Consider the following 25,221-nt stretch of genomic DNA (forward strand, 5'->3'; position numbering starts at 1 on the left):
GATCAAGAAATATTTACTCCAGGTTTTTGTCCCCACCCCTTTCCTGGCACGATCTGTGTTAGTGAACATAAAAGTGACTACCTGTTGTAACAAACAACCCGATAAACTCATTAATCTCGGTAGCACAATACCAGAAAGTATTTTGTAGTGGTTCCATTTTTTGGTTTTGTTTTAGACTTTGTGGTGTGTGTTTCATGACTCGGTCCTGTGCAGTCCAGATGGTTCTGTAGGCAGCTCATCTCCAAATGCTAACTCCCAAGATAGTTTCCAGAAAATGTGGTTTCTGGCGACATCTTTCTTTTTGGCTTGCAAACAGCCACCCTGCCGTGTCTTCATGTAATCTTTTCCCTGTGAGTGCACAGAGATGTGGCATCTCTTCCCCTTCTTATAAAGATACCAGGGCTATTGGATTGAGGCCCCAATCTTATGACCTCACTGAACCTTAATTATCTCCGTAAAGGTCCCATCTCCAAATACAGTCACACAGTTCAGAGCGTTAGCATATGAATTTCGGGGAAACACAATTCAGTCGGTAACAGCTGGCAACAATAATTGTAACAGTAACAACAAAACACCCAAGTAAGAGTATACAAGTATATTGCATTGATTTTAAGCTGTCTACAGGGTCACCAGTTAGAGAGGTCGTAACGTACATCAACACGAGAAATTAAGATCTGCATGAGGATAGACGCTTGCATCATAAAAAAAAATGCAAAATCAGAAATATGTTTCAAGATTGTATGTAAGATATGTGATTTTTAAACTTTCGTCAACTTGATTATTGAAATTCCTACTGAAATTACTTAATAGGTTTCAAATTTCCTGTATGGTCACAACAGACAAAATATAGACTGTGCAATAGAAAATCTGAAAAATGACAGAAAAGGAAAATGCAGGTATTAAAAACCAACAGCAACGACAACAACAACAAAAAACCAAATCAACTGAATTACCAAAAGCGAATACTTGTGATAAACACCGGGTGCCGTATGCAAGTGTTGAATCACTATATTGTGCACCTGAAACTGCTCTTATACTGTATGTTTAACTAACTGGAATTTAAATAAATTTTTTTTTTTAAAGCAAATACTGTGCGGCTGAATAATCACTGCCTCCCTTTCCCCCAAAATCAGGATTAGGTCTTACTTTGTACTTACGTACTGCATTCAAAAGGATAAGAAGATAGTATTTTGATGTTTGAAGACAGAAAATAAAACTGTCTCTGTCTCATCCTCAGAAACCCAAACATTCTATAATAAATGCATTTTTGATTGACCACCCTATGAAATGTGGGATTTCGTTGCTGGTATAAAAGCCGCGTGGTCTGGTTTCACGACTGTTCTCACTGACTTGGCTCCTTAGTCCCACTATATGTAATATTATTGAGAAAAATGGTGGCATGAGTTTCAAAAGCATTTTATATCATGTCTGAGATAAGATATATTCATGATATAAAATATTATCTTTCAAACGAGGCAGAAGCTTAAAGAGCGACATAGGGTATTTGGCGCATCAAGGGTCCTCCTGGGGGAGGAGCTTCCATCTAACTGAGGGGTCGAGTTCTTCGTCAAAGTCATCCAGCTCCTGCTCCTTGGAGAGCTCCAGGAACACCTGAGAGGGGCAAGAAATGAAGAGACGGGGAGGTCACGCTGCCTCCCGCAGCTCCGAGCGAGTGCACAGCACGGGCACAGCTTGTACACTTCTGTCCCGCGGATGGAACAAAGTCCCTAAAACGGACCCACCTGCTCCAGGGTGGACTGCGAGAGGCTGTACTCCTCCAGGTCGAAGCTCTGTTTAACTGCAGAAAGATGGGTGCACATGAGGAGTTCACATCCTTTTTATCTGGAGAGTTTTACCAAGCTATGTACAAAAATGTACATGCAAATAGATTTTAAAATCTAAAATATAAGGTAATAGATATTGTCGGACTAAATATGGAAAGGCATGTGCTTGCTTCGGAAGCACGTATACTGAACACGGAGAGGCAGATTCACCCTATGGTCTTGTAACAAGCTGGAAATACTCTCCCATTGTCTTAGAGTTTGGGCGGGGCCACACAAGACTGGAACACAACGTAAGGGGCTCCAGGTCACCTATGCAGGGTAAGCGAAGAGATGGTTCCCTTTGGGCTAGAACACTACCATGTGCCCCTCTATGTCTGCCTTCCCTCTTCTTTACTCTGATCTTTGTTCCACAGGCTGACTTAAGAGGCTTTTTCTGGTGTTTTCCACCAGTGGCAGTTCATGAGGAGGGACAGAGGAGAGGGGGGCTCAAGGCCTTTATTCCTTCCTTCACTCCCTCCCTCACATCAACTTTGTGCCTTGATTGAAAGTCCCTGCTTCCCACCAGGTGGAAGTTCTACGTGATTCTACTCCTGGGTTCCAGTCACTGCTCCCTCTCTTAGTCTCTTCGGACCTAAGAATGGCAACATTTTTCCCATTTCTAGCCTTGGGTACTTATGCTGAGCCTTGCCCCTTTGCAAATGGTCCCTTCATAGACCAAACTTTGTCTAATTCCCTTTTTTTTTTTTTTTTTTACCATCTGTTATCCGTGCAGACTGTGATTAAGACCTCAAACGAGCAGACACGTAAAAGGAAGAAAATAATGAACAGAGAGGTAAGACTAGAAAGCAAAGGTTTCCTGTGGACAGTTACCGGATGTGGACAGAGAATGTGGTAGGATCAGCTTGCTCTCTGGGCATGTGGGGTTGGGTCCTTGACTCATGTCTGGGAACATGTAAAGGATTGTGGACGGTGATGGCCCTGCACTTTCAGAGTGTGGAGAGGGAAAGGTGGTGCATCCCATGGGGGGTACCCCAAGAGACCTCTTGGAAGGGTAAGGGGATACCAAGAAGTGGCCCAGAGGCTGCAAGACACCCAGAGACCAAGAGGAGAAGGCATCGCCCACTCCAGAATGGAAGCTGTAGTCAGAGGTAGCAGACGGGAGGGGAGAGGGAGTCTTGAAGGAACTCACAAAAGCACCCCGTGAAAGGACCAGTGATTGATCATCTCTGCACAGGAGGCCCTGGTACCATTGTACAGCTCAAAGGGACTTAGATTAAGCAAAGCTTAATCTAATCAAGCATTGCTGTCATATTATTTCTTCTTCCCTCCCCTTACACTCCACACTGGAGAGGCTTAAAACATCAGCTTATGAGCAGAGGAGGGAAAAGCATAAGAAGGGAGTTAAGACCAACCATCCTACCTCCCTAGCTTCGGGTCTCCAAATGTTAAGCAGCTCCGACCTGGAGTGGGCATGGGAGGCTGGAGTATTGCAGTCTGCAAAACCCCAAAGTGATCTGATGGCGTGGGAGAATGAGTGTGTGTAGCACGACAGAGGAATGGTCATGGGCATGCATTGTGCTTGCACACTATCGGGCCCACCTCATTCAATTCATGTATCGCAGCTGAGAATGTGACTGTGTGTTCCTGGAACATCCCCCTCCCTGCCCCTAATTGGTTATGAAACACTTCATGTTGGTTTGAGTCTGTTGTGGGATTCCCTCCCATTGGAATGATGCAAAATTGATCATTAGGCCAAAATGGCCCATTGTGAAAATGGATACATAGACCCTAGAGCAAGGGTGACCGGCAGAAGGAGAAAGTGAAGAGAAAAGCTATCTGGGGCGATCCTCACCTTGTGTCAAGGAGAAACATTTCTCTAAGAACTAGAATCCTGGGGCTTCTAATGATGGACAGGGGACAAGAAAGCACAGATCAAGAAGAGGGGGAGGGTGTTCAGCTTTTTATCAGATTTCGTACACTGGCGTGATAGGCAAATGCCGAGCCCGTGGTAGATCAAAGCAGTATATAAAGATCACCATCCAAGAGTCTAGAAAAGAATTATGGCTTAGCCCATATCAACGGAGAGGAACCTCCTTATCAACGTCTAGTGCTGTTTAAGAGTACATACAGACAAAAACAATCATATATTGTTTGTTTGTATTTTTTTGTAAGAATTTGTGGACACTCCAGCCCCAAATGCCAACGATCTCTTCCCTCTAGAGCCTCATTCAATTAGGAGGGGATTTCTCAACCTTGGCACTAATGATATCTCAGTGTGATCATTCTTTGCAATGGGAGGGGCTGACCTGTGTGCATGACAGGATGTTTAACATCAATCCCTGGCCTTGACCTGGGGGCGACCTACCAGTCACACCCTTCAACTCCACCCCCAGTTGTGACAGCCAAAGATATCCACAGACATTGCCAACTCACTCGTGGGTGAGAACCACTGGATTAAAAGTCTTAATCCTTTATTTGTGGTATGGCAGTATGACTTCGTGTCCGTGTAACTCTATGCTGGTTTTACACGAGATTTGAATTTCTCTGTTTTCCCGAGTCCTATCTCTCAATAGTCACTCTTACCTATCTCTAATTTGAAGAAAGCCTGTGATAAGGGTCGCACATCCTCAACAGGCAACCTATAGACCATCAGTGAGGAGTACCTGTGAGAAAGAGAGAGTGAGGTTGAGATTCAGGTTTCAAGAAGATAACCATGGACGAACGCATGTGGAAAAGGCAGCAACAATGTCGTCACCAATTTTGTACGCATCTGCAGGTGGACGCAGCCATCATGTGGCTGCTCTTTAATCAACAAGAAGTCACTTTACTAAAGCAGAAGCATGAGGCGGCTCTTACAATAAGGGTCCCTTTTCCTCTTGGGGGGGATTGGGAGACAGAAAGGAGGAAACCGGCAGCATCTACACCTCAAGAAGGGAAGGAGCAGGATTATGTATCATCCCTCTTCGTGAGAAGAGAATCACGTTTAAGTAAAAAGGACTTCGTTCACCTCCAGGCTCCACTGTTAGGATTTGGCATTATCTCACCTACCTGAGCCTCAAATGCCATTACTGATAATAACAAAAATGCTAAGAGCCACCACTCACCGAGCTTTGACTGATGTCTAGTACTGGGCATGGGCTTTATACATTAATGCATTTAATGGGGATGGTTTTACCCTCTAGAAAGGATCATGATGACCTAGGTCCTCGCGTGCATTGGGACCCGGCACGTGACAGAACCACCACGAACATATGTGAATTCCCTTACAACAGTCAGCTTCCAAATCAGCACATTGTTCCCTTATTTCTTTGCTGGGGTATCCTTTGGAATTGGACCTTTCTCTAATAATTAAAGTACTCGCAATGACCATAGAGTTAAAAAAAAAAAAACACAAAAGATCAAGGAAAGCTTTTGTTTCTCTTCGCCATAATAAAAAAACACAACATATAGAAATAGAAAACGGAAAAACAAAACGATGAAACAAACTAACACCTATGTTTACCTTTCCTGCCGAGCAGCCTGGGGGAAAAGCCTCAGAATTTCACAGTGGAGGGGCTTCACTTGGGTGGGCGTCTTCACCTTCATCTCTAGCAGATAATCTTTGCCAAATTTGCTTTTCAGATGTTGTATGGAACCGATACATCTGGAGGTTGGAGGAAGACAAAGTCACGCAAGAGAAGAAGATGAATCTATTGCCGGTGACTTTCAGCCTCGGGAGGCCAGAGCCATGCAGAGGGGGAGCAGGCAGCCACTCCCGCCCCCGTATGGGGATAACCCAGTGCAGGGAAATGTGCTTTGCTCAGGTCCCACTGGAGACCAAGTGTGGGTATGGACGGCCACCCACCTCAGCCTTCCAGACACCATGATGGCCACGCGGTCACACACGGCCTCAGCTTCTGCCATGTAATGCGTGGTCAGGAGGGCGCCTCTCTCCGTGTTCCTAAAGGTGGCCCGGATCACCTGCCTAAAGTTAGGTCAAGGGGCACGTTACCTAGTGGAAATGCTCAGGGCAAGACGAAAAGACTTGTAAACGCACCTCCATTGGCACCCATGAAGCAACTAGTGAATTCAGATTAGCAAGGAGTTTCGGAGGGACAACAGTCATGTAAATAACCAAACTATTGGGTAGAGTATATCATTCAGAGCATGGCTGGGGCTGAATGATCTTAGAATATTCCTAAGGACTTGGGATTTTTTTTTTTCCTCCATAAGAACTGTGTATCAGGTGATGTTGCAGAAATCAAGCCTGAATAATGATAGGTGGGTTTGGTTGAGTATAAAAAGGGCCACGCATACCCAGAAGACCTACCAGGAAAACGAAATTCACTGAGTATTAAGGTGTTAGAATGATCTTTTTCTCCTGAATAAAAACTGGCTGTGATAAGACATTAGATCTTTCCCCCTTTCGTATTGCATTATCTGATAATGCGGTGTCTTTCACCTTATAAACAATGATTGTGAAGGTCAGTTGTTATAGGATTAATAAATTCACTTAGGGTTACTCATGACACCTCCTCACCACATGTGCTGCTGCCCCTCGGGGTCCATCCCCGTGGACGGCTCGTCCAGAAGCACCACCGATGGGTTTCCCAGGATGCTCAGCGCGAAGCACAGCTGGAACAAGAGGAACAGCGTGTCTGGGGCCGACAGGTGGGGTGTGCAGAGGAACGCTGAGCCCCCTCTTACCTTCCTCTTTATTCCCTCGGATAAGGTCCTCACGGGCAGCTTCAGCTGGTCCTGGAGCTTCAGCGCATCCGCCAACCTGAAGGGAGCGGAGCAAGCCAATCCATATTACCGCCACACGATGGGGAATATACGTAGAAGAATAGGCAAATCAGAGAAACCACTATATTAAGAGACATTTAAAAAAGAGTATTCTGAGTGATCGGGGTGCCTGGGTGGTGCAGTCGGTTAAACATCTGACTCTTGGTTTCAGCTCAGGTCATGATCTCACGGCTGTGAGATCGAGTCCCACATCAGGCTCTGCGCTGACAGCATGGAGACTGCTTGGGAGTCTCTCTCCCTCTTTCTCTGCCCCTCCTCTGCTCATGCTCTCTCTCTCTCTCTCTCTCTCTCAAAATAAATAAATAAACTTAAAAAAAAGTTTCTTTAAAAAAAAAGTATTCTGAGGGATCATAAATTGAAACTACCTAGGATACTTCATGAACCTTTCTTGGCGGTCAAATACATATTTTCAATGACTTCTTTCCATATTAAGAATAATATGAGGCAAACCATAAGAGACTCTTAAATACAGAGAACAAACTGAGGATTGATGGGGGCTGGGGGAGAGGGGAAAGTGGGTGATGGGCACGGAGGAGGGAGCTTGTTGGGATGAGCACCGGGTGTTGTATGGAAACCAACTTGACAATAAATTATATTTTAAAAGGAGAATGATATGAACATTTTCTCTCCAGCTTAATGTGTGAGAACACAACACTGGACTGGCTTCTTGGTGACAAAGTCTTCTCCCACAAGAATGGAGTCATCAGTTAGGATCTGAATCTTAATCCTTCCTTAATTCTGGGTCAACGTCATTCCTACCACATCCCTCCAGTAGTGAACGGGCATGTCTCCCCCCATGTACCGTGTGATGGTGACAGTGGCGTCCCCCTTCTTCAGCCCTCTGATGGCGGCAAACACCTCCAGGTGTTCCCTCACTGACAGGTTGGGCCAGAGCACGTTCTCCTGAGGACAGTACCCCAGGAACCCGAGGGAGGCTCCTTCGCCACTCCCTTTCAACACCACCTGCACAGAAAGTTCATTCTCACATTCAGTCCAAAATTGTGTATACCTGTGTATGTGCACGTGAGGGCATATTTCAGGGATGCCCTTCTCTCACACCCACGGCAGCCAAGAGGGCAAAAGTAAATAAGGGATCACTTAGCTCTAGGAAAAAGATGGTAATAACGCCCAAAATCAAAAGGAAGATATCCCACATTGTCGTATCCCTCTACCGTAGTTTAGACTTTATTACCAAGTCCATTACCTTGATTGAGTTCAGGGTCGCTTACTTGGTTGTCCGTTGCTTGACTTCCTTCATTGACCCAAACATTCAAAGGATTTGATACTCATCGAGGATTCTATTTCCCCAATGTCCAATTAGCTATAACTATAGGATCTGTTTCACAAGTTTGTCGTAAAATAAGGCAGTGGTCCTCAATTAGGGGCAATCCTCATTCCAGAGGACATCTGGTAATGTCTGCAGCTGTTCTTGGTTGTGACACTTGGGTGCTGCTGGGATCGAGTGCATACAGGTTGGGGAGGCTGCTCGATATCCTACAACGCAGAGGACAGCCCCTCACAATAAAAATCGTCTAGTCCGAAGTGTTACCAGTGCCAGGCTTGAGAAATCCTGTACTAAGGTAATAAACGAAAAGTCCTGGGCACTAGTCTGGCCCACAGGAACCCATAAATACCAATACATAGCACTTTTTTATTTTTATGAGCTAGTCACTGTGCCATATGATCGCATTAACAGGTCGTGTGTACCAGGGCTTACTAGGTGCCAGAATCTGAGCATCTTCTGTGTTTTGAATCACTTTACCCTTAGAAAAACTGTATTTGACTCAGATATTAGTTTTGTCATCCCTGTTTCACATAGGAGAAAACTAATGTGTGCATCGATTTAAAAACCTGGGCAGAAGGTCACACAAGGTAAACCGGGGGTTAAACCTGGGATCTGCCTTCAGAATCCAAGCCCTTGACCTTGATGTTATATTCTCTCTCCCCGGTACAAAAGAGGAGACAACTAGTTAATGTGGGCTCACAGAACTTTCAATCTAGAGAGAGAAATGGGAAATAAAAGCACGTCAGCACATAGGGGGATGAATTCTAGCCCCCGCTTGATGCTTTCGAGGCAATAAATGTGATAAAGAATAAAAAGCGAAGATCCATTGTAGCTACGAGTGTGGTCGGGGAAAGTCCTTTTGGGGAGGTGAATTTTAAGGTGGCAAGAAGGAGGTAACCAAGTCTATGCAAAGCCGAAGGAAGAGCACTCTTTGACAATGGAAACATCAACCCAAAGATCCTAGAGAGGGAAGGTGACCAAAGGCCAATCTGAGTAACGGGTGAGCTGAGCCCAGATCTTGCAGGGCCTTTTTTGGTCATAGTAAAGATTTTGGATCTTCTTGTTTATTTATTTATTTACATTTAATTTTTTGAGAAGCAGGGAGAGAGCGGGAGAGGGGAAGAGGGAGAGAGAATCCCAAGCAGTCTCCACGCTCAGCACGGAGGGCTCGATCCCACAACTCTGGGATCATGACCTGAGACGAAATCAAGAGTCGGACGTTCCACCGACTGAGCCACCCAGGCGTCCCAAGATTTGGGGTCAAATCTACCTGACGGATGCTAAGTAGGATAGAGACATGATCTCATGTGCATCTTTTAAGGACTGCTTCGGCTGGCGTGTGAGGCAAGCGTAAAAATGGAAAGACAGCTTGGAAACCTCTGTAGCAAACCACACCACTGCACAACCTCTCTTCATGATTGCTCCCTGGGCCCTGGATCTTGGCAATTCGATTCAACAAGTCCTCAGGGTACACAAGTCAAAAAAAAAAAACCACCAAAACCAAAACCCCCCAAATCATTTGACCACGAATAAAGCTAGTGTTCAGCTTTACTTACCGAAACATTTCCTTTTAGTGTCGCTACCTTTCATTCGATAAAAAGGATATTAGCGATACTATGTAGCCCTTGTTCAGCACCTAACTATTTTTGGAATCAAGGAGAGAAATTTTTACTTAGTTCTCTTCATTCAAGGCATCAATCCATGGATTAATAAGAAAGGATCCTTTACGTGTTTTTAAGATTGTCATCGGTGTTCATTAGTCCATGCTTGTTTTAGGCAGCATTAATGGCCAGATTTCTGTGTGTTTACTGACCTGCCCTGAGGTTGGATTTGTGTCTCCAGTTATCATCTTAATGGTTGTACTTTTACCAGCTCCATTGTGTCCTAAGAACCCTATGACTTCACCTGAAAGAGATAGGTGGGCTCAGCGTTATTGCTTCAAATAATTACAGCGCAAACAAAAACAAATACTACTGGAGGGCTCACGACGTGTCAAACTCTGGGTCAAGTGCCCCAATGTAGTATCTCACCTGTCCCCCTCCTCCCTCCCACACACACCTAGCATTGTTATTGGCTTCCTTTTATAGGCAAAGAAACTCAGGAGGGATATGTAAGCTGCCCATGGTCGTAGAGCCAATAAGATGCCGAGCTGGAATTGAAACAAATTTTGATCCCAGAGTCTGTTGCATTTAAGGGACCCTTGTCCAACATGTGCTGTTTGCTTGAATGCACAATGTACTGCTGGGCCCCAGTGAGTTCCCTCCTGTCCACAATCCCTGGATGAAATAAATGATATTACTTTAAAAGCTACCCCAGCCTTCTTAACAGAAAGACTGCCTCTTTTTGTTTTTGTTTTTTGGAGTTTTATTGTTTTTTGTTTGTTTCTCCCGCTGTCACGCTTTTTTGTCTATTGGCCTGTTTTAATAGAACAGACGTAGCTGTCTTCTTAGGCAAAGGAAAAAAACCCCACTGATATAGCATCACTGAGGCTTCTAAGCAGGATGGATGTGCCTGTGTCTGCTGACGAGCTGGCTGCTTTGTAGAATCATCAACAGAGGGCCCCCATATTCAGGAACTATTATTCCCTCCCAAAGAACTCATCTCCAGAGGTCAAGCTAGCTCTGCAAACAGTTGAAACTGCTTTCTCCAACCTTTTTTAACACAGAAGGAGACATTTCTTATGGCCACTTTTTTCTTCCTCTTGGCAAAACAGTTCCTCTTCTTGCCCGCATACTCCTTCCGCAGACAGCTCGCAATGATGACCGGTTTCTGCAGAGACAGTCAAGTAACAACGGGCCTTTGTTCTCACCTTGAAATGAGGGAGTGTTCCACACTCCCTCCAGCCACATTTTTCCCTGTGCAGAGTCATGACTCAGACAGGTCGTTTCCCCAGAAACTGCCATTTTCAAGTGAGCCCTCCCAGTCTGTCGCCCTGTAGGAGATAACATTTGCACCGTATCGCATGATCTGTCCTCGCCCTTCCTCTGGAAATAGGAATAGACACATCCACCAACCCAACAGGGCTGTTAAGACACACACACACGTACACACATGCACACAAACACACATACGCCCTGGATAAACTGTCTCCTCTTGCAGCAAGCTTTACTCAGCTCACAAAACTCACCAAGTCTGACTTAGGTTTTGTAATGTTTAGCTTTGCTTCCCCAAACTGCGACCCTGAAAACTAAATTAACAAATCTGTGTCCGCGAGCACGTGTGTGTATTTCCCTTGTTCTCTTATTGTTGTGGGCATTGCTTAGTCACTGATGTCAAGTACTGAGCTACGTGGGTGAGGATGAAAGAACATCAAAGTGTTTTTCAAAAGATTGAGATAGGGAAGTAGCCCCTTTCTTGGATGCGCATGTTTAGTGGCTCGACCTCTTCGAAATCGGCAACCGTCACTGCATTTGTGGTTCTCATTCTTTCCATCTGAACATCTTTATCCTCCCCTTCGGGTTCTTCAGGGTTTGGACAAATATCACTGCCTCTTGGAGAAATTCTAAAATCAAAACAGTCTGTTAATAACAGGTTTCCGGTGGAAAAGCTTGTCGCAAAAATAGTGAACATTCTGCAGGCTGCTCAATCATTTGAATAGATGAACTCTGAGTACAACGCAGGCTCCATTTTTCTGCTCTCTACTGTCTGCCTTGCAAACAGGCTGGTTTCCATCAATGAGGCAACTGAGGCTACTCTTACATCATCCTTGCTTTCTGCCTAGGTTTAATTTTCCTCGTCAGTTGTGGCTTTTTTTTTTTTAATAATAAAATAGTACATACTCTCTGGCAAAAGATTTGGGGCCACCATTTGCACGAAAAAGGCACCTAGCAACTGTAATTTTGACATGGATGGAATTCTGAAGACCTTGCAAGAACTGTGGATTAAAACAGTTGGAATCAGGGATGCATCCCAGAAAATCCAGGGCACAGAATCACCAGTAAGTGAGCACTGTCTTTTCTTAGGAATAGGTCAGAATTCCCCATTCCTGATTGCTACCAATTCAATTCAGTTCAATTCAATTCAATTCAATTCAATTCAATTCAATTCAATTCTTTGCTTCATCATCCCCACCACTGAGGACTGTGGATTCTCAGCTCCCTCCTTCATACTGTTACAAATTACTGCTGTAAACAGATTTCCTAAAACATGGCTGTCATCTTGTCATACTCCTGCCCTAACACCTACTTCACACTTGAACTTGATTCATATTTTGTAAGTTAGGCGAAATTTCCAAACCACACCAGTCTCGGTTTCCCGTTATGCAATCTGCAAAATCTCCTCTATGCTTCTCTATTCCAAAACCCTCCAAAATTTAGCTTCAATTTAATTTTCTATTATCATTTGACACAAACGTAAAGTTCTTTCCAGCTGCCTTCTCAAATCTATAGGAAGGTGGTGTTTATATCAACTTTTGTTCTTTTGCTCAGACTATTCTATCTTCCTGGATTGGCTACACTTAGCCATTATTTTAAAGATTTGACCTCTCATATATAACTTTCTTCTAGTATGTAAGTGAAATTATGGTATTCCTTAATTTTTTGGCATCTTATGTGTACTAATGCAGCTTCTCTCACTGTAGCAAGCTCATTAAAATAGCATGAATTATAATAATTTTGTATAGTACACAATTCCTGGAAAACAATCCTGTGCAGTAATTTTTATGTAATCAACTTAGGCATATTAAAATGTTTTCCACAATGAGTATTAAAATAAAACATGAAATTTTCTTTGAATTTTCTCAACCTGAACACAGGATCTTTTCTCATTAGTTTCTTCCTGAACTTCATTTCCAGACACCGGAGAACAAAAACAAAAATGCAAAAGTGAAGGTAAGGCTAAGGGGAGAAAAAGACAATTAGTATTAGAAATCGTCATAAAAACAACAATTTCAGCGCTGGAATTTGTTTAAGGAGTTTGAGCATATGTACAAAGGTAGGTCTGATAACATTTTCACAAGTTTGAAAGAGAATCTAATGTCCAATGAAACTCTCAGAGCTAACTTCACTGCTTTTCAGAGAAACCACAACAGACCAGATAGTAGTAAGTTGGTACTAGGCTATTCATGCCATCGCGAACTTGGACTTCATACTAGGTGTCAGATGATTTTTACACACATAGTGGTCCAGATTTTAAAGCCCATGTGTGCGTGCATGCGTGTGTGTGTGTGTGTGTGTGTGTGTGTGGTGGTGTTTCTGATGCCTAAAATGCTGGACTTTTATTTTATTTTTTTAATTTTTTTTCAATGTTTTTTATTTATTTTGGGACAGAGAGAGACAGAGCATGAACGGCGGAGGGGCAGAGAGAGAGGGAGACACAGAACCAGAAACAGGCTCCAGGCTCTGAGCCATCAGCCCAGAGCCTGACGCGGAGCTCGAACTCACGGACCGCGAGATCGTGACCTGGCTGAAGTCGGACGCTTAACCGACTGCGCCACCCAGGCACCCCTAAAATGCTGGACTTTTAAGGGCCAATATCAAACTTTTTAACTCAATGCTAAGCATCCAAATGTGTCCCTCTCATGCAAAAACATTTAAATGGAAATGTATTCTTACTATTAGCAGGGCCAGAAATACAATCTGATGTTCTGAAGCTCCTAAATAATCCGTGGAGTCGGGAGAAATCTGCAAAACGAGGCAAAGCATGTTTAGATGAACCTCTATCTGTTCTTGAATCTCATCTCATCTAAGATAAACGAATGTCCGTTACATGACCTTGCCAGAGTTTTCTCTTGTGCACCAGGTAAAAGTCAATTTCTGTGTAATGTGTCTTCCTTGCTTTCAAGGTCACTCAGTGTCCTGTCATCCTGTGCTTGGCTCTAAGCTCAGATGCTTCTATACACTGCGTCAGCAGGATTTGTCCTGACCCATCAAAGCCATGGGCAGGATTCATCTTAAGACAAACCCTCTCCCCTAATTTCACCTGCCTTGCTCTCTACGTCTGCGTTCCTTCTGCCTCTTCTTCTCCAACGGCCCTGGAACCATTATGTTGCTCCGTCCCTTGCTCCACCAGCTCTGAGAACAGTCCTGACAACCCCTCATGCTAAAGACAAAAGCTATTCGCCTGGAGTTTTCCATGGTTGTCATTAGATTTACAATACGTGCATACATAATACACAGGCATAATACTTAAGGGCATGATTTTCATGAGAGTCACAATACGTTTTGAAACATCCCCCAAATCTTCAGTAAATAAAGAGTAAAGAGCCAATTTTGTTTCTTGAGCTGTGTTTCCCAGGACCTTTTTCTGAACAATTTTAAGCTGAGATAGTGAATCTCTACCACCGCCATCCACCGTCACCGCCATCCACCGTCTAGAAAAGATGACTTTTTTTTTTTTTCTCCTTGAACGGTTTGCCAGGACCCTGGCGTTATTTCAAATGATCTTGCTCTCCTCCGTGCCTTGGTCACCCACTTTCAAGAACTGGACCACATCCCAAATCAACTTCAGACCCCCTAATCTTTGCCCTGTCTACCACGTTTTAGTTTTTCAGCTTCCTTGCTCTACTATCCTTATTCCGTGATTTGGAGTTGGTGACCCTCCAGCCCACCGACCCAACCCCTTTCTCACTGTCCACAAACCTCCTAATTTCCTTAACTGCGTCATTCCCTGGTCTGTTGGTACAATTCCTCCTTATACAGAACTGCTGCTCCTTTATCCTTCTCTTTGTCGGACTCACGCGGCAAAACACTAACCCTGATTGAATCCAATGCCGAGGAGGAGGCTATGATAAAACAGCAACAACAAACCACCACCAACAACAAAGCCATCAGCTTTGCTGACTTCACGTGAAAAGTAGGGCAAGGAGTCTTTTAGTACTTCCCGTCAGTGCTACTGACTACTTTCTGAAATGATTGCTTACTATTCTCCTCATTCGACTCCTTTTCCATCTCCCTGTTATTCTTTTTAGCAAAACCAGAAGTCGCTGTCTCTAGACCCTGTACCCCTTCCTCATTTCACATTATCGACCAAGCTTCCTCTTGTTGGGTTTTGTGTTCAACCTCCGTTGAGTTCTATCTTGTTGATATCACCAATGGCTTCCATGTAGTCAAATCCAGCGGTCTCTTCTCGGTTGTCAACTTTTAAGACCTCTGTGTTAATGGCTGAATCACTCCCTCCTTCCTGAAACATTCTTTATTGTCATCTGGCACGCAACCCAGTGTACGGATGCTTTTAGTGTTTAAGGAGGGTTTCTGAGAAGAGATCCTGGCACACAACGGTCCCCCATTTTTTCTCCTACCTCATGGGCTCCTTCTCAACCTGACTTGCTGACTCTTCCTCTTCCCAATCTTTAAATTTTGGAGTTCAAGGCCAAACCCTTGGCCCAGTTTTTATACTGACTCAGGAGGTTATATAATCTGGCCCCATGGCTTTAGATATCACTTATATGCTAATGAATCTCAGTAACCACATGCTGAATTTCAGACTCTAACATCCTACCGGCTACATATTTCCCACCGCATGCCTATTAGGAATCTTAAACCTAATATGTCTAAAATGAACAGAAAAAGCACATCTCATTAGCCTCCCACTAGGGTCATTTGTTCCCAGGAGAGAGGGTTTTCATGAGAATTATAACATTCCACTACTGTGGAGTTGCCTTTGACCTTCATGAACCAAGGCAGAACTTCCTTATTGACTAACATGACCCTTGCCTATGATAAGAGAATGATCTCTCCAAAGACAGAGGCTTCAAATATTGTACAGATAAGGACTCCACCTACATTTTTACCATATTCTAAGCTCTCTCCAATGGCCACGCATTTCATGACCCTATGGCAGGTGTGAAATTACTTACCTCGGAGAAAATGAATAGAGAGCCAATCAGTGTGAAAGGTGGTATTAATATGGTGCAGAGAAATAGCCCCAGAAATCCATATTCATTTAGATCCGTAGCAACTATCGAGAAGATGGTGATCTAAAAAATAAAGTGCAGCCTAATTTCACTAACGCGAAAGAATCTGAATTCTAGGACGTTTTCCGAGAGAGTGAGAATTCATCTCACGAAGGTTCCCATTTTCAACTTTTGCCTCCTAAGGCCATACTGACACCATGTTTGCTTTCTTTTTTTTCTTTGTGACACAAGATTGTGTCACAATTCTGCATTGGAGTGACTGACATTTGTAAGACACAACAGGGCTTCTCAAATTCAACACGTGCACACATCAGCTGGAATCCTTGCTGAAATTTGGATTCTGACAAAAGGGCTATTTCTTACACATTACTCTGGATTTTTTTTCCATTTCACAGCAGGTCATAGACACCTGTTTGGGTTTAGGGACACCAGCTATTCCATCTTCATAGCTGCACAGTATTTCCTTGACTGGATGTGCAAGCATTCAACGGTTTTGCCTTCAGAAAGTGTGTTGTTTCCATGTCTCTGCCCCTGTAAATGATGGTCTACACAAACCCTTGTAGATTGACACTCACCGTCTTCAAGGAAACGTTCTGAGATTCTGAGAAGTGTAAATGCAGGTTAACATTTATGTGAATTCGAAATTTCAACAGTTACTAACAGATAATTTTTCAAAACGATGGTGACACTCTATTTGCTTATAAACCATGAATCTGTGTGTATTTTATACCTCCTCACTGACGCAGGGTGCTATAATTAATTCCTGCAGGCGTCTTTGTTTTATTGCTGATATTAAGCAAACAGCTGTATAAGCTTACTATGTTTTTTGGTTTTAGTTTTATTTTTAGTAATTTGTCCTTCCAGTGTTTATACTTTTTACTGGGCATTTTTAAAGGAATTGTATGGTGTTTTCTTAATTCATGCAGTTTTCCTCTGTTGGTTTGATAGCTGCTCATGCTGAACCATCATCACAATCTGAAATAAATCACTGGCCTGCTTTTCCTCTTCTTTTAAATTCCTTCTGGGTTTTCTTTGTCATGTTTTTGTTTAGGGAACTGTCCTTGATTCTCCAGGCTAATTTGATTTTTTTTTTTTTTTGGCTTTTTCTTAGGATTTGTTATTAAAGTTATGCTCGCTTTATAAAAGGAACTATTACACTTTGTGGATTTTTAAAATATAAATATGTTTGGGGCGCCTGGGTGGCTCAGTTGGTTAAGCGTCCGACTTTAGCTCAGGTCACGATCTCGCGGTCCGTGAGTTCGAGCCCCGCGTCGGGCTCTGTGCTGATGGCTCGGAGCCTGGAGCCTGCTTCCGATTCTGTGTCTCCCTCTCTCTCTGCCCCCTCCCCCGTTCATGCTCTGTCTTTCTCTGTCTCTAAATAAACGTTAAAAAAAATAATTAAAAAAATAAAGAAAAAAAAATATAAATATGTTATAACCATGATTCCCAAATCTATGCAATCTTCATGGATGTTTAACAGAATTCAGTGGTCCCGACCAGTGCTTTTATAGCATTTCTTATTTTCTTAAGTTCTTTATTTTAGCTTATTTCTTGGTTGGATTAATTTCATCCTTAAACGGTTCATCTTTCTTCCACCAGCTTTATTGAGATATTATTGACACATAACATTGGGTAAGTTTAAGGTGTACAATGGGATGATTTGACACACATATATATTGTGAAATGATTACCAAAATAAGGTTGGTTACCACATCCCGAACTTCACACAGTTACCATTTTGTTGTGACGATGAGCAGATTTAAGAGCTACCCTCTTAGCAACTTTCAAGTCAATGGTACAGCCTTGTTAACTATAATCGTCATGCTTAAATTAAATCCCCAGAACTTACTCATCTGATAACGAAATTTGTACCCTTTGACCAATATCTCCCTATTTCCCTCACCCACGGCCCCTGGTTACCACCATTCATTTCTCTGTTTCTATGAGGTTGGTTTTTTAGGTTGCAGACATACGTGAAATCATACAGTATTTGTCTCTTCCTGTCTGACTTATTTCACTTAGCCTAATCTCCCCAAGGTTAATCCTGCAAGCAGCAGGATTATTATGGCTGAATAATATTCCATGGTATGTATATACTACATTTTCTGTAGCTATTCGTCTGTCAGTGGATAATTAGGTTGTTTCCACGTCTCGGCTATTGTGACTAAGGCTACAATACACAAGGGGTGCACGTACCTCTAAGAGGTAGTGATTTCATTTCTTTCGAATAAATACCCAGAAGCAGAATTGCTGGATCATATAGTACTTCTATTTTTTTTTTAATTTCCGAGGAAACTCCATACTGGTTTCCACAGTGGCTGCACCAATTTACATTCCCAATAGCAGCGTAAAGGGTTCTCTTTTCTCCATATCCTTGCCAGCATTTCTTATCTCTTCTCTTTTTGAGGATAGCCTTCTTAACAGGTGGGAAGTGATGGCTCAGTGTGGTTTTGACTTGCATTTCCCTGGTGATTAGTCACATTAAGCTTATTTTCACGTACCTGTTAGCTATTTGGATGTGTTCTTTAGAAAAATGTCTATGTGCCTTACCCATTTTAAAATCAGATGATGACGGCGATGCTTACTTCGCTATTGAGTTATACAGGTTCCTTACGTAGCTCGGATATTAACCCCTTACTAGATCTATGGCTGTAAATACTTCCCCCATTCCATACATTGCCCTATCATTTTGTTGATTGTTTGGTTTTCTGTGCAGGAGCTTTTTTAGTTTGATATTCTCCCTCCCCCCACCCCCCCCCCCCCGCCCCGTGGATTTTGCCTTTAAGACATATATTCTTAAAATGATTTAAAAATGATTTAAAAATAAAATAATGTGTACTGAATGCGTACTTACAATTAAGAAGAAAAATGACCAGACGCCACTATTTTTCCTCCCGTTGCGAAAAATGAATGAAATCACATATGTCAAGAAAACCAGGGAAGAGACATACCCAATAGTACACAAGATCTGAAAACAGAAATATTAAGGTTGGATAAGATAACTACTATCCAGGAAAGTATTCATCCTTAAGCCTCACCTTTCCAAACCATGCTATAGGAAAGGTAACGTGAAGTTCTTTAGTTTAAGATTAATCATGTTACGGCATTCATGAAATGCAGTCTAATAAAAGTATCTCATAATTTTTACCACTTACCTGAACTAACAGGTTTTGAATTACAAATACAATCTCATCTGGGCTGAACACGTAATCCATTATTTGCATGAGAAGGAGGATTAAGAAGTAGAGTGAAATATCCACCAGTGCCTGGCCAAACCAGTAGGCAGAAGGGTAGAGGCCTGAAATCCGGAGCTGGGAGTGAGCTTTGCTCTGGTAAAGGAAAGGAGGCATCATCAAAACTGCTCAACAGTTGAGAAATTGCAAATACGTGGTCACAAAATCATTCACTTTTGTCCTGTGTCCCTTTCGTATATCACACCGATTTAGTAAATGACACGGTCACTTGCCATACTCCTCTGTCAGGGGGATCAGTGGTGCTCCGGACCGTATGGTGACGTCACCGCCCAAGAGAGAAACGCACTCACATAACCAGCTCACGCTCCACCACCGAACGACTGGGCATTGCCTCAGTGAGAAAATTCCTGTTCTTTTCTTTGCAATGCTACTCTTCCTTTTGCGAGGACACAAATTGTACACAGATTCAAAAGATGTAGGTTTACAATTTCCTGTAAGACTCTTAAAATTTATGCTGGATGTGAACAGTCCATTTATAATTGGCATTTTATTTTAGGTCCAAGGAATGCTCTTCTAACAAGTCAATTTCATTACACGCTCTTTAGGTTGGCATAAGAATACGTCTGCTAAAATTAATAACATAAAAATGGCCTTGATTTATTGCCTTGAAGTAAGCCACATCTTTCGTTATTACATAGGAAAACGAGGAAGTTGATTTTGATATTGTGACCCACTATAAGCTACATCGTTGCAGTGACTGTCTTAACACAAGGCTTAAAATGTTACTTGAATGTTCCTAACAGTGAAGCACAAAAGTAATAAAAAATTTTAAATCTAAAATTGAGTCTATGTAAAGACATTCGTTAGGAAAACAGTTGGAATGGAGACAAATATTCTGGAAAGGGGAATGTACCCAGAAAAAAAGCAGGAGAGAGAATAATAGTGAGGGTGTGTTAGAGAGCTGGACGTTTCCTGTTCGTTGATGTGTTTGTTTACTGAGCACACCATGTGCCTGACTTTGTGTTGGTCATGGGGTTCTTGGGGAGTTTGAGTTGCAGTGAGGAAGGGGGATAAAAACAACATGCAAATAAATGTAGCAAAAGCTACATAATCAAAATTGTTCACATTAAAATTTAAGAAGTGGGATGCCTGAGTGGCTCAGTCGGTTCAGCGTCTGACTCTTGATTTTGACTCAGGTCATGATCCCAGGTTCATGGGATGGAGCCCTGCATTGGGTTCTGCACTGGGCACGGAACCTGCTTTGGATTCTCAATCTTTCTCTCTCTCTTTCCCTGCCCCTCTCCCGCTCTCTCAAATATAAAATAAAATAAAATAAAATAAAATAAAATAAAATTTAAGAAGTAAAATTAAAAGTGTTAAGATAAGGATCATGTGAGAGCCTTTAGGAGGGAGATGAATTGGGGGCACCTGGGGGGCTCAGTTGGCTAAGTGTCTGACTTCGGTTCAGGTCATGATTTCACAGTTTGAGAGTTCGAGCCCCGCGTCGGGCTCTGTGATGACAGCTCAGAGCCCGGAGCCTGCTTTGGATTCTGTGTCTCCCTCTCTCTCTGCCCCTCTCCCACTCACGCTCCATCTCTCTAAAAAATAAATAAGCATTCAAAAATTTTTTTAAAAAAGAAGGGAGGTGAATTGTAATTAGTGTATCTGTCAGAGAGGGTTCTCTTGAGAAGGACCCCAGTTAGGATCTAAGTAGTGAGTGGGAGTGATACAGGTGACTGGTAGGGAGCATGGCAGGCAGAGAGAATAGGAGAGAAGACTTGTGCGGGTACAGGTGATGCTTTCGGGAAACTGGAGAGAAGCCAGCAGGCTAGACATAATCATCAGGGCGACAGTGGTGTCATCTCAAAATGGAGAGAGACCTCCGGGTCCAGACCATGCGTGGCTTTTCAAGCTGGGCAGCAAGGGTTTCATTCTTACCCTTCGGTTTGGCAAGAAACCACAGAGGGGACTTAGGTAATCAACGTGGCCAGATGTGTGTTTTTAAGTAATTGCTCTGTCACATGGTGTGGAGAGTGGATACGAAGACTAACGAGGATCCACACACAGTGAACAGCGGGAGGCTGATGTGCTCGTTCAGGAGAGAGGTGTTAGTGGCTCTGCCTAGGGTGTTGAAGGAGAGGGTGGGGGAATGTGGAAAGATTCTAAACATATTTCAGAAGCAAATTCCGTGACATCGCCATTGGCCGGCTGTGGAGGTTAAGGAGAAAGCCGTATCAATACCATGGGACTGCCAATTAAATTTGAATCTTAGATGAATATCTAAAAAAAAAAAGTTTAGTACAAGTATGTTCCAACGGAATGAAGCTCGAATGAACCCTTAAAGGGGCCATCTTTTCCAACAATAAGGCAAAGTGCTGTGCTGAGTTGGTTAGGACTTTGAGTAACTTGGTGACATTTCTGAAAGTGAAAACCATCCCTGAGTGGGGCATTGTGATGATGTCGGAAGGTTGTGGTCATCCATAACAAGCTCAGTGATGAACCAGATGAAGGCTGCCGTTCCCTGTTAGCTGATGGTACCTCCCAAGCTTCCTGAGGTCCCAAATTTGTTTAAGAGAAGTAACCTTTGCTTCATATTTGTCAACCTTTTCTTTTTTTTTTTTAATTTTTTTTAACGTTTTATTTATTTATTTATTTATTTAATTTTATTTTTTTTTTCAACATTTATTTATTTTTGGGACAGAGGGAGACAGAGCATGAACGGGGGAGGGGCAGAGAGAGAGGGAGACACAGAATTGGAAGCAGGCTCCAGGCTCTGAGCCATCAGCCCAGAGCCTGACGTGGGGCTCGAACTCACGGACCGCGAGATCGTGACCTGGCTGAAGTCGGACACTTAACTGACTGCGCCACCCAGACGCCCCAACATTTTATTTATTTTTGAGACAGGGAGAGACAGAGCATGAATGGGGGCGGGCAGAGAGAGGGAGACACAGAATCTGAAACAGGCTCCAGTCTCTGAGCTGTCAGCACAGAGCCCGACGCGGGGCTCGAACTCATGGACCGCGAGATCGTGACCTGAGCCGAAGTCGGCCGCTTAACCGACTGAGCCACCCAGGAGCCCCTTGTCAACCTTTTCTTAAAATGCCTGGCGATGCATTGTTGCAAGCACACAAACTGGGCTCCCCACCTCCGTGTTAATGTAACGATCATAGTGGAGAAGGGGTCTGTGAGTAACAGGAACACATAAGGACTTTGTTCACTCTTCTTACTTTATAGTCGCTGATGCTGCTCATCGCAATGTAAGGAGTAAAACAGGCTGCGACAGGGATCCAGAAGAAGGCGTTACTCAGGTACTCGTGGTCATAAGACACGTGCTCCTGAAAGCATGCAGAACACATGAGCCAATGGCGGTTGGATGTATGGTTCATCTATCTGTACGTCACTAAATCATTCAAATAAGTGAATTGGTCGAACCCCCCAGAGCACTTCCCAAGGTCCCATTTGCAACTTCTCACCCACACTCTTTCAATCCCGTGGTGCAGGAACCTGGGCATTTGGAACATATATCCTGCTTTACTGGGGAAGAAGCAAACTCCACGGAGTTGTACCCATTGGCTAAGGTCCCACAGCTAATAACTCGTGAGGCAGGCACAAAGCCTCTGTGCCTCTGACCTCATCATGATGGCAACATTTAGCCGATGTTTTAATAGACAACAGAGTGGGTGTGCTTTCAGCAGAAGAGCTATCTCGCTATGCTCAGCAACTGGGGCCAAATCAGTTCAGTCCAACATTTACTAAGAATCGTTCCTTTAGCGCGACGAGGTGTGGAAGTGGCAAGTTCAAATGCCTTCAGGGACCTGGCAGATATAAATTTCTTTTGCTAAATAGGTGGTGGGGCTGGGAGAAGAATGGTCAGCACACCTCTACATACGGGCAGCGAATTTAAACAATTAAAAATCCTATGCAGGGTAAGGAGGGCCTTGCGCTTTGCTAGAAGCCTTAGTTTAATATGGGATTCGTTGTCTCACTACACAGCACGTCATCTGAGGTCAGGTATCATGTGTTCTTTCCCTCTCCTCTTAGCCCCTCCTAAACCTCAGTGCCCTTCTGAGCACATAAAAACTGCCCAAGATCCTTATGCAGAGATTCAGCCCCGGACACGGTAGAGAAGACACCAAGGACCCATTTCATATCTTTCCCTGTGGCCACCCTTGTAGATTTTCCAGATCTGGGAGATCTTTGGGAATGGAAAAATCGCAATTAGTCTAAACAGCCAGCCTCCTTCCTCACAACTTGGTTTGTAAACGACATGCTATGTCCGTGTTAGATCCTACCCCACCAAAGTCAGAGTTTTGTAGGGGCTCAGCCTGGAGGGACCCCCAGGGACACCGGACGTCACTGGGTCATTTGGTCAGTTGAGGACATGCAGGAGTGGCTGGTTAAGAACGCTCGGGAACGTCGAGCTCTGTGCTTTAGATCCAAGGGGGGATGGGCTTGCAGAACTGTAGGAGAATGCTAGAAGCTGGGTGGGGAAATCAGCAGGGGATGTCCAAAGAGAATTTATCAACCATGAACTCGAGGTCAGCTGGGCTTAACTACTTTGTAGTTAAGACATCTTTGTAAAGGCAGGAACTCAGGGCGGGTTATCTGTTCATTCTTGGGAGTGCTCTACTCTTGGCTATCCAGATTATTCACTAGCCTCTTCAAACATAATAGCCAAGGACACATATCATCACTTCTTTACGTGGCAGTTTCCTTAGATGTGTAATATAATAATGATAACACTGTCCATCGTAAAAGTCTTATTGGGACATCGAAATATGATACTACATGTAAATCACACGGTAAATGTTCTAAGTATCTGAGGTTAACTTGGAGCCTCCTGTTGTGGGGAATAAGTTCAGCAATTCTCTGAGCCCCACGTGGATGGGTTCACAAGGCATAAAGAATTACAAAGCCACAGGATGCTCACATCCAAGTTTGGGTAAACAAGATTAAGTAAATAGGTATCGAGAGGGCGGGGCAAAGACCCCAATGCAAGGGTATATGAGGCAAAGAAGATTAGGGATTCTGGATGGATACACCCCGCAATTTAGTACCATAGCAGAAAGCTGCTTTCACTGGAAGGAAGGCCCAAATCAGGTAAACAGGTAAATAGGGCTATTGGCTCTGCCTGGTGAAGCTGCCCAGAGCTAATTAGCAAAAGAAAGGTACCTTGTTGACCCTGAGGTCACCTGCTTTATCTGTCTTATCCCCTAGGCTGGCTAAGATAAACAGACATGGCGCCTCCTCTCTGCTGTTAACAACCATCTGCCGGGCGGCAGGATTTTGTCTTGTATTGACCCAAACCCCTAACACCGTGTATCTTCCAAACCCCCTTTCCCTCACACCCACCAGTTAGTGTTCACAGATTTATTGTCTCTTTGTGCCCGTCCATCACCATGTTTGTAAACATGATCCTAATAAAAATGAAGCAAGGCCCCTTAATCGGGGCTCTTGTCTTCTCCTGGACATTAGCCAGCTCTCATATTTTAACCCTGCATCCCGCTTTCTTGTCTAGCAAGACAAGAAATTCTAGACCCAAAGTCTATGACATCCTGTGAACAGGGAGACAGTTGTTTCTGCTCAAGAGATTTCAGGAGGAAAGACTCTTGTGATGTGGTTGGAGAAAGTGATGCCATAAAGTGCTTATGAGGAACGTGGGGCAGCCCTCATCACACCCCAAATCTCTATAGCTTTCCAACAGCGTGCAAGAGGCACTCAACAGTCCTTAGAACTCTTTCTGAAGACGCACAGGTTACAGCAGGGGCGGAAGTTGTTAAACTACCCGCATGATGGGCACATCAAACAATGAACAAGGGAAACTGGAGAGAGCTTGGCAGTGAGGACATCTCGGCAGTGGCTGAAGGGAAATTCTGCTCGGCAACATCGAGCGCATCTTCATCTACAGAAGGGACGGGGGTCAAAGCCAAGCACTACCGGAGACAATCACACAGGTCACCAAGGCTGTGGTGACAACATATGTAGAAACTACCAGTGGCAAATGCAGCTAGAGAAGGAAGCGATGTCTCCACGGCACCATTTCTTTCTGTCTTAATCTCTCCATCCTTCCTCGTGGCTTCCAGCGCCAGCAAGATTTTACTCAGAAGGGAGCAGAAAGAGGGCATGGGGCAGGGCGTCCAGAGCAGGATCAACTCTCTCCTTTCTACTCCAAGATGTTAAGCGATAAAAGGGGAAAATAAACGCCAAAGTCCACCGCAGCTCACCCACGCCAGTCCACATCCATTAGGTCAACAAAGTGACCCTGTGGTGTTTGAATTGGAAAGGACATTGAAGCTTTGGACAGCACTGGGATCGTTCTTA

The 25,221-nt window shown here is 43.7% G+C and overlaps 1 protein-coding gene across 1 annotated transcript in view; it reads right to left on the bottom strand.

Moving 5' to 3' along the window:
- Nucleotides 1–580: 580 nt before the first annotated feature.
- The window catches only part of ABCA9 (ATP binding cassette subfamily A member 9), a 63,603-nt gene continuing 38,962 nt past the window's right edge, over nucleotides 581–25,221 (bottom strand). Inside the window, exons 23-39 of the mRNA XM_043585108.1 lie at nucleotides 22,128–22,235; nucleotides 18,862–19,035; nucleotides 18,561–18,674; nucleotides 15,650–15,769; nucleotides 13,407–13,475; nucleotides 12,598–12,689; nucleotides 11,236–11,356; nucleotides 10,506–10,623; nucleotides 9,668–9,759; nucleotides 7,372–7,532; nucleotides 6,471–6,546; nucleotides 6,304–6,398; nucleotides 5,629–5,748; nucleotides 5,287–5,427; nucleotides 4,368–4,447; nucleotides 1,743–1,798; nucleotides 581–1,611 (exon numbers count right to left, since the gene is read on the bottom strand). Of these exons, the coding sequence (XP_043441043.1) occupies nucleotides 1,513–1,611; nucleotides 1,743–1,798; nucleotides 4,368–4,447; nucleotides 5,287–5,427; nucleotides 5,629–5,748; nucleotides 6,304–6,398; nucleotides 6,471–6,546; nucleotides 7,372–7,532; nucleotides 9,668–9,759; nucleotides 10,506–10,623; nucleotides 11,236–11,356; nucleotides 12,598–12,689; nucleotides 13,407–13,475; nucleotides 15,650–15,769; nucleotides 18,561–18,674; nucleotides 18,862–19,035; nucleotides 22,128–22,235 (1,836 nt within the window). The 3' untranslated portion in view covers nucleotides 581–1,512. The remainder of the gene's footprint in view (nucleotides 1,612–1,742; nucleotides 1,799–4,367; nucleotides 4,448–5,286; nucleotides 5,428–5,628; nucleotides 5,749–6,303; nucleotides 6,399–6,470; nucleotides 6,547–7,371; nucleotides 7,533–9,667; nucleotides 9,760–10,505; nucleotides 10,624–11,235; nucleotides 11,357–12,597; nucleotides 12,690–13,406; nucleotides 13,476–15,649; nucleotides 15,770–18,560; nucleotides 18,675–18,861; nucleotides 19,036–22,127; nucleotides 22,236–25,221) is intronic.

This window comes from Prionailurus bengalensis, chromosome E1 (assembly GCF_016509475.1).
Source record: "Prionailurus bengalensis isolate Pbe53 chromosome E1, Fcat_Pben_1.1_paternal_pri, whole genome shotgun sequence".
Classification (NCBI taxonomy): domain Eukaryota; kingdom Metazoa; phylum Chordata; class Mammalia; order Carnivora; family Felidae; genus Prionailurus; species Prionailurus bengalensis.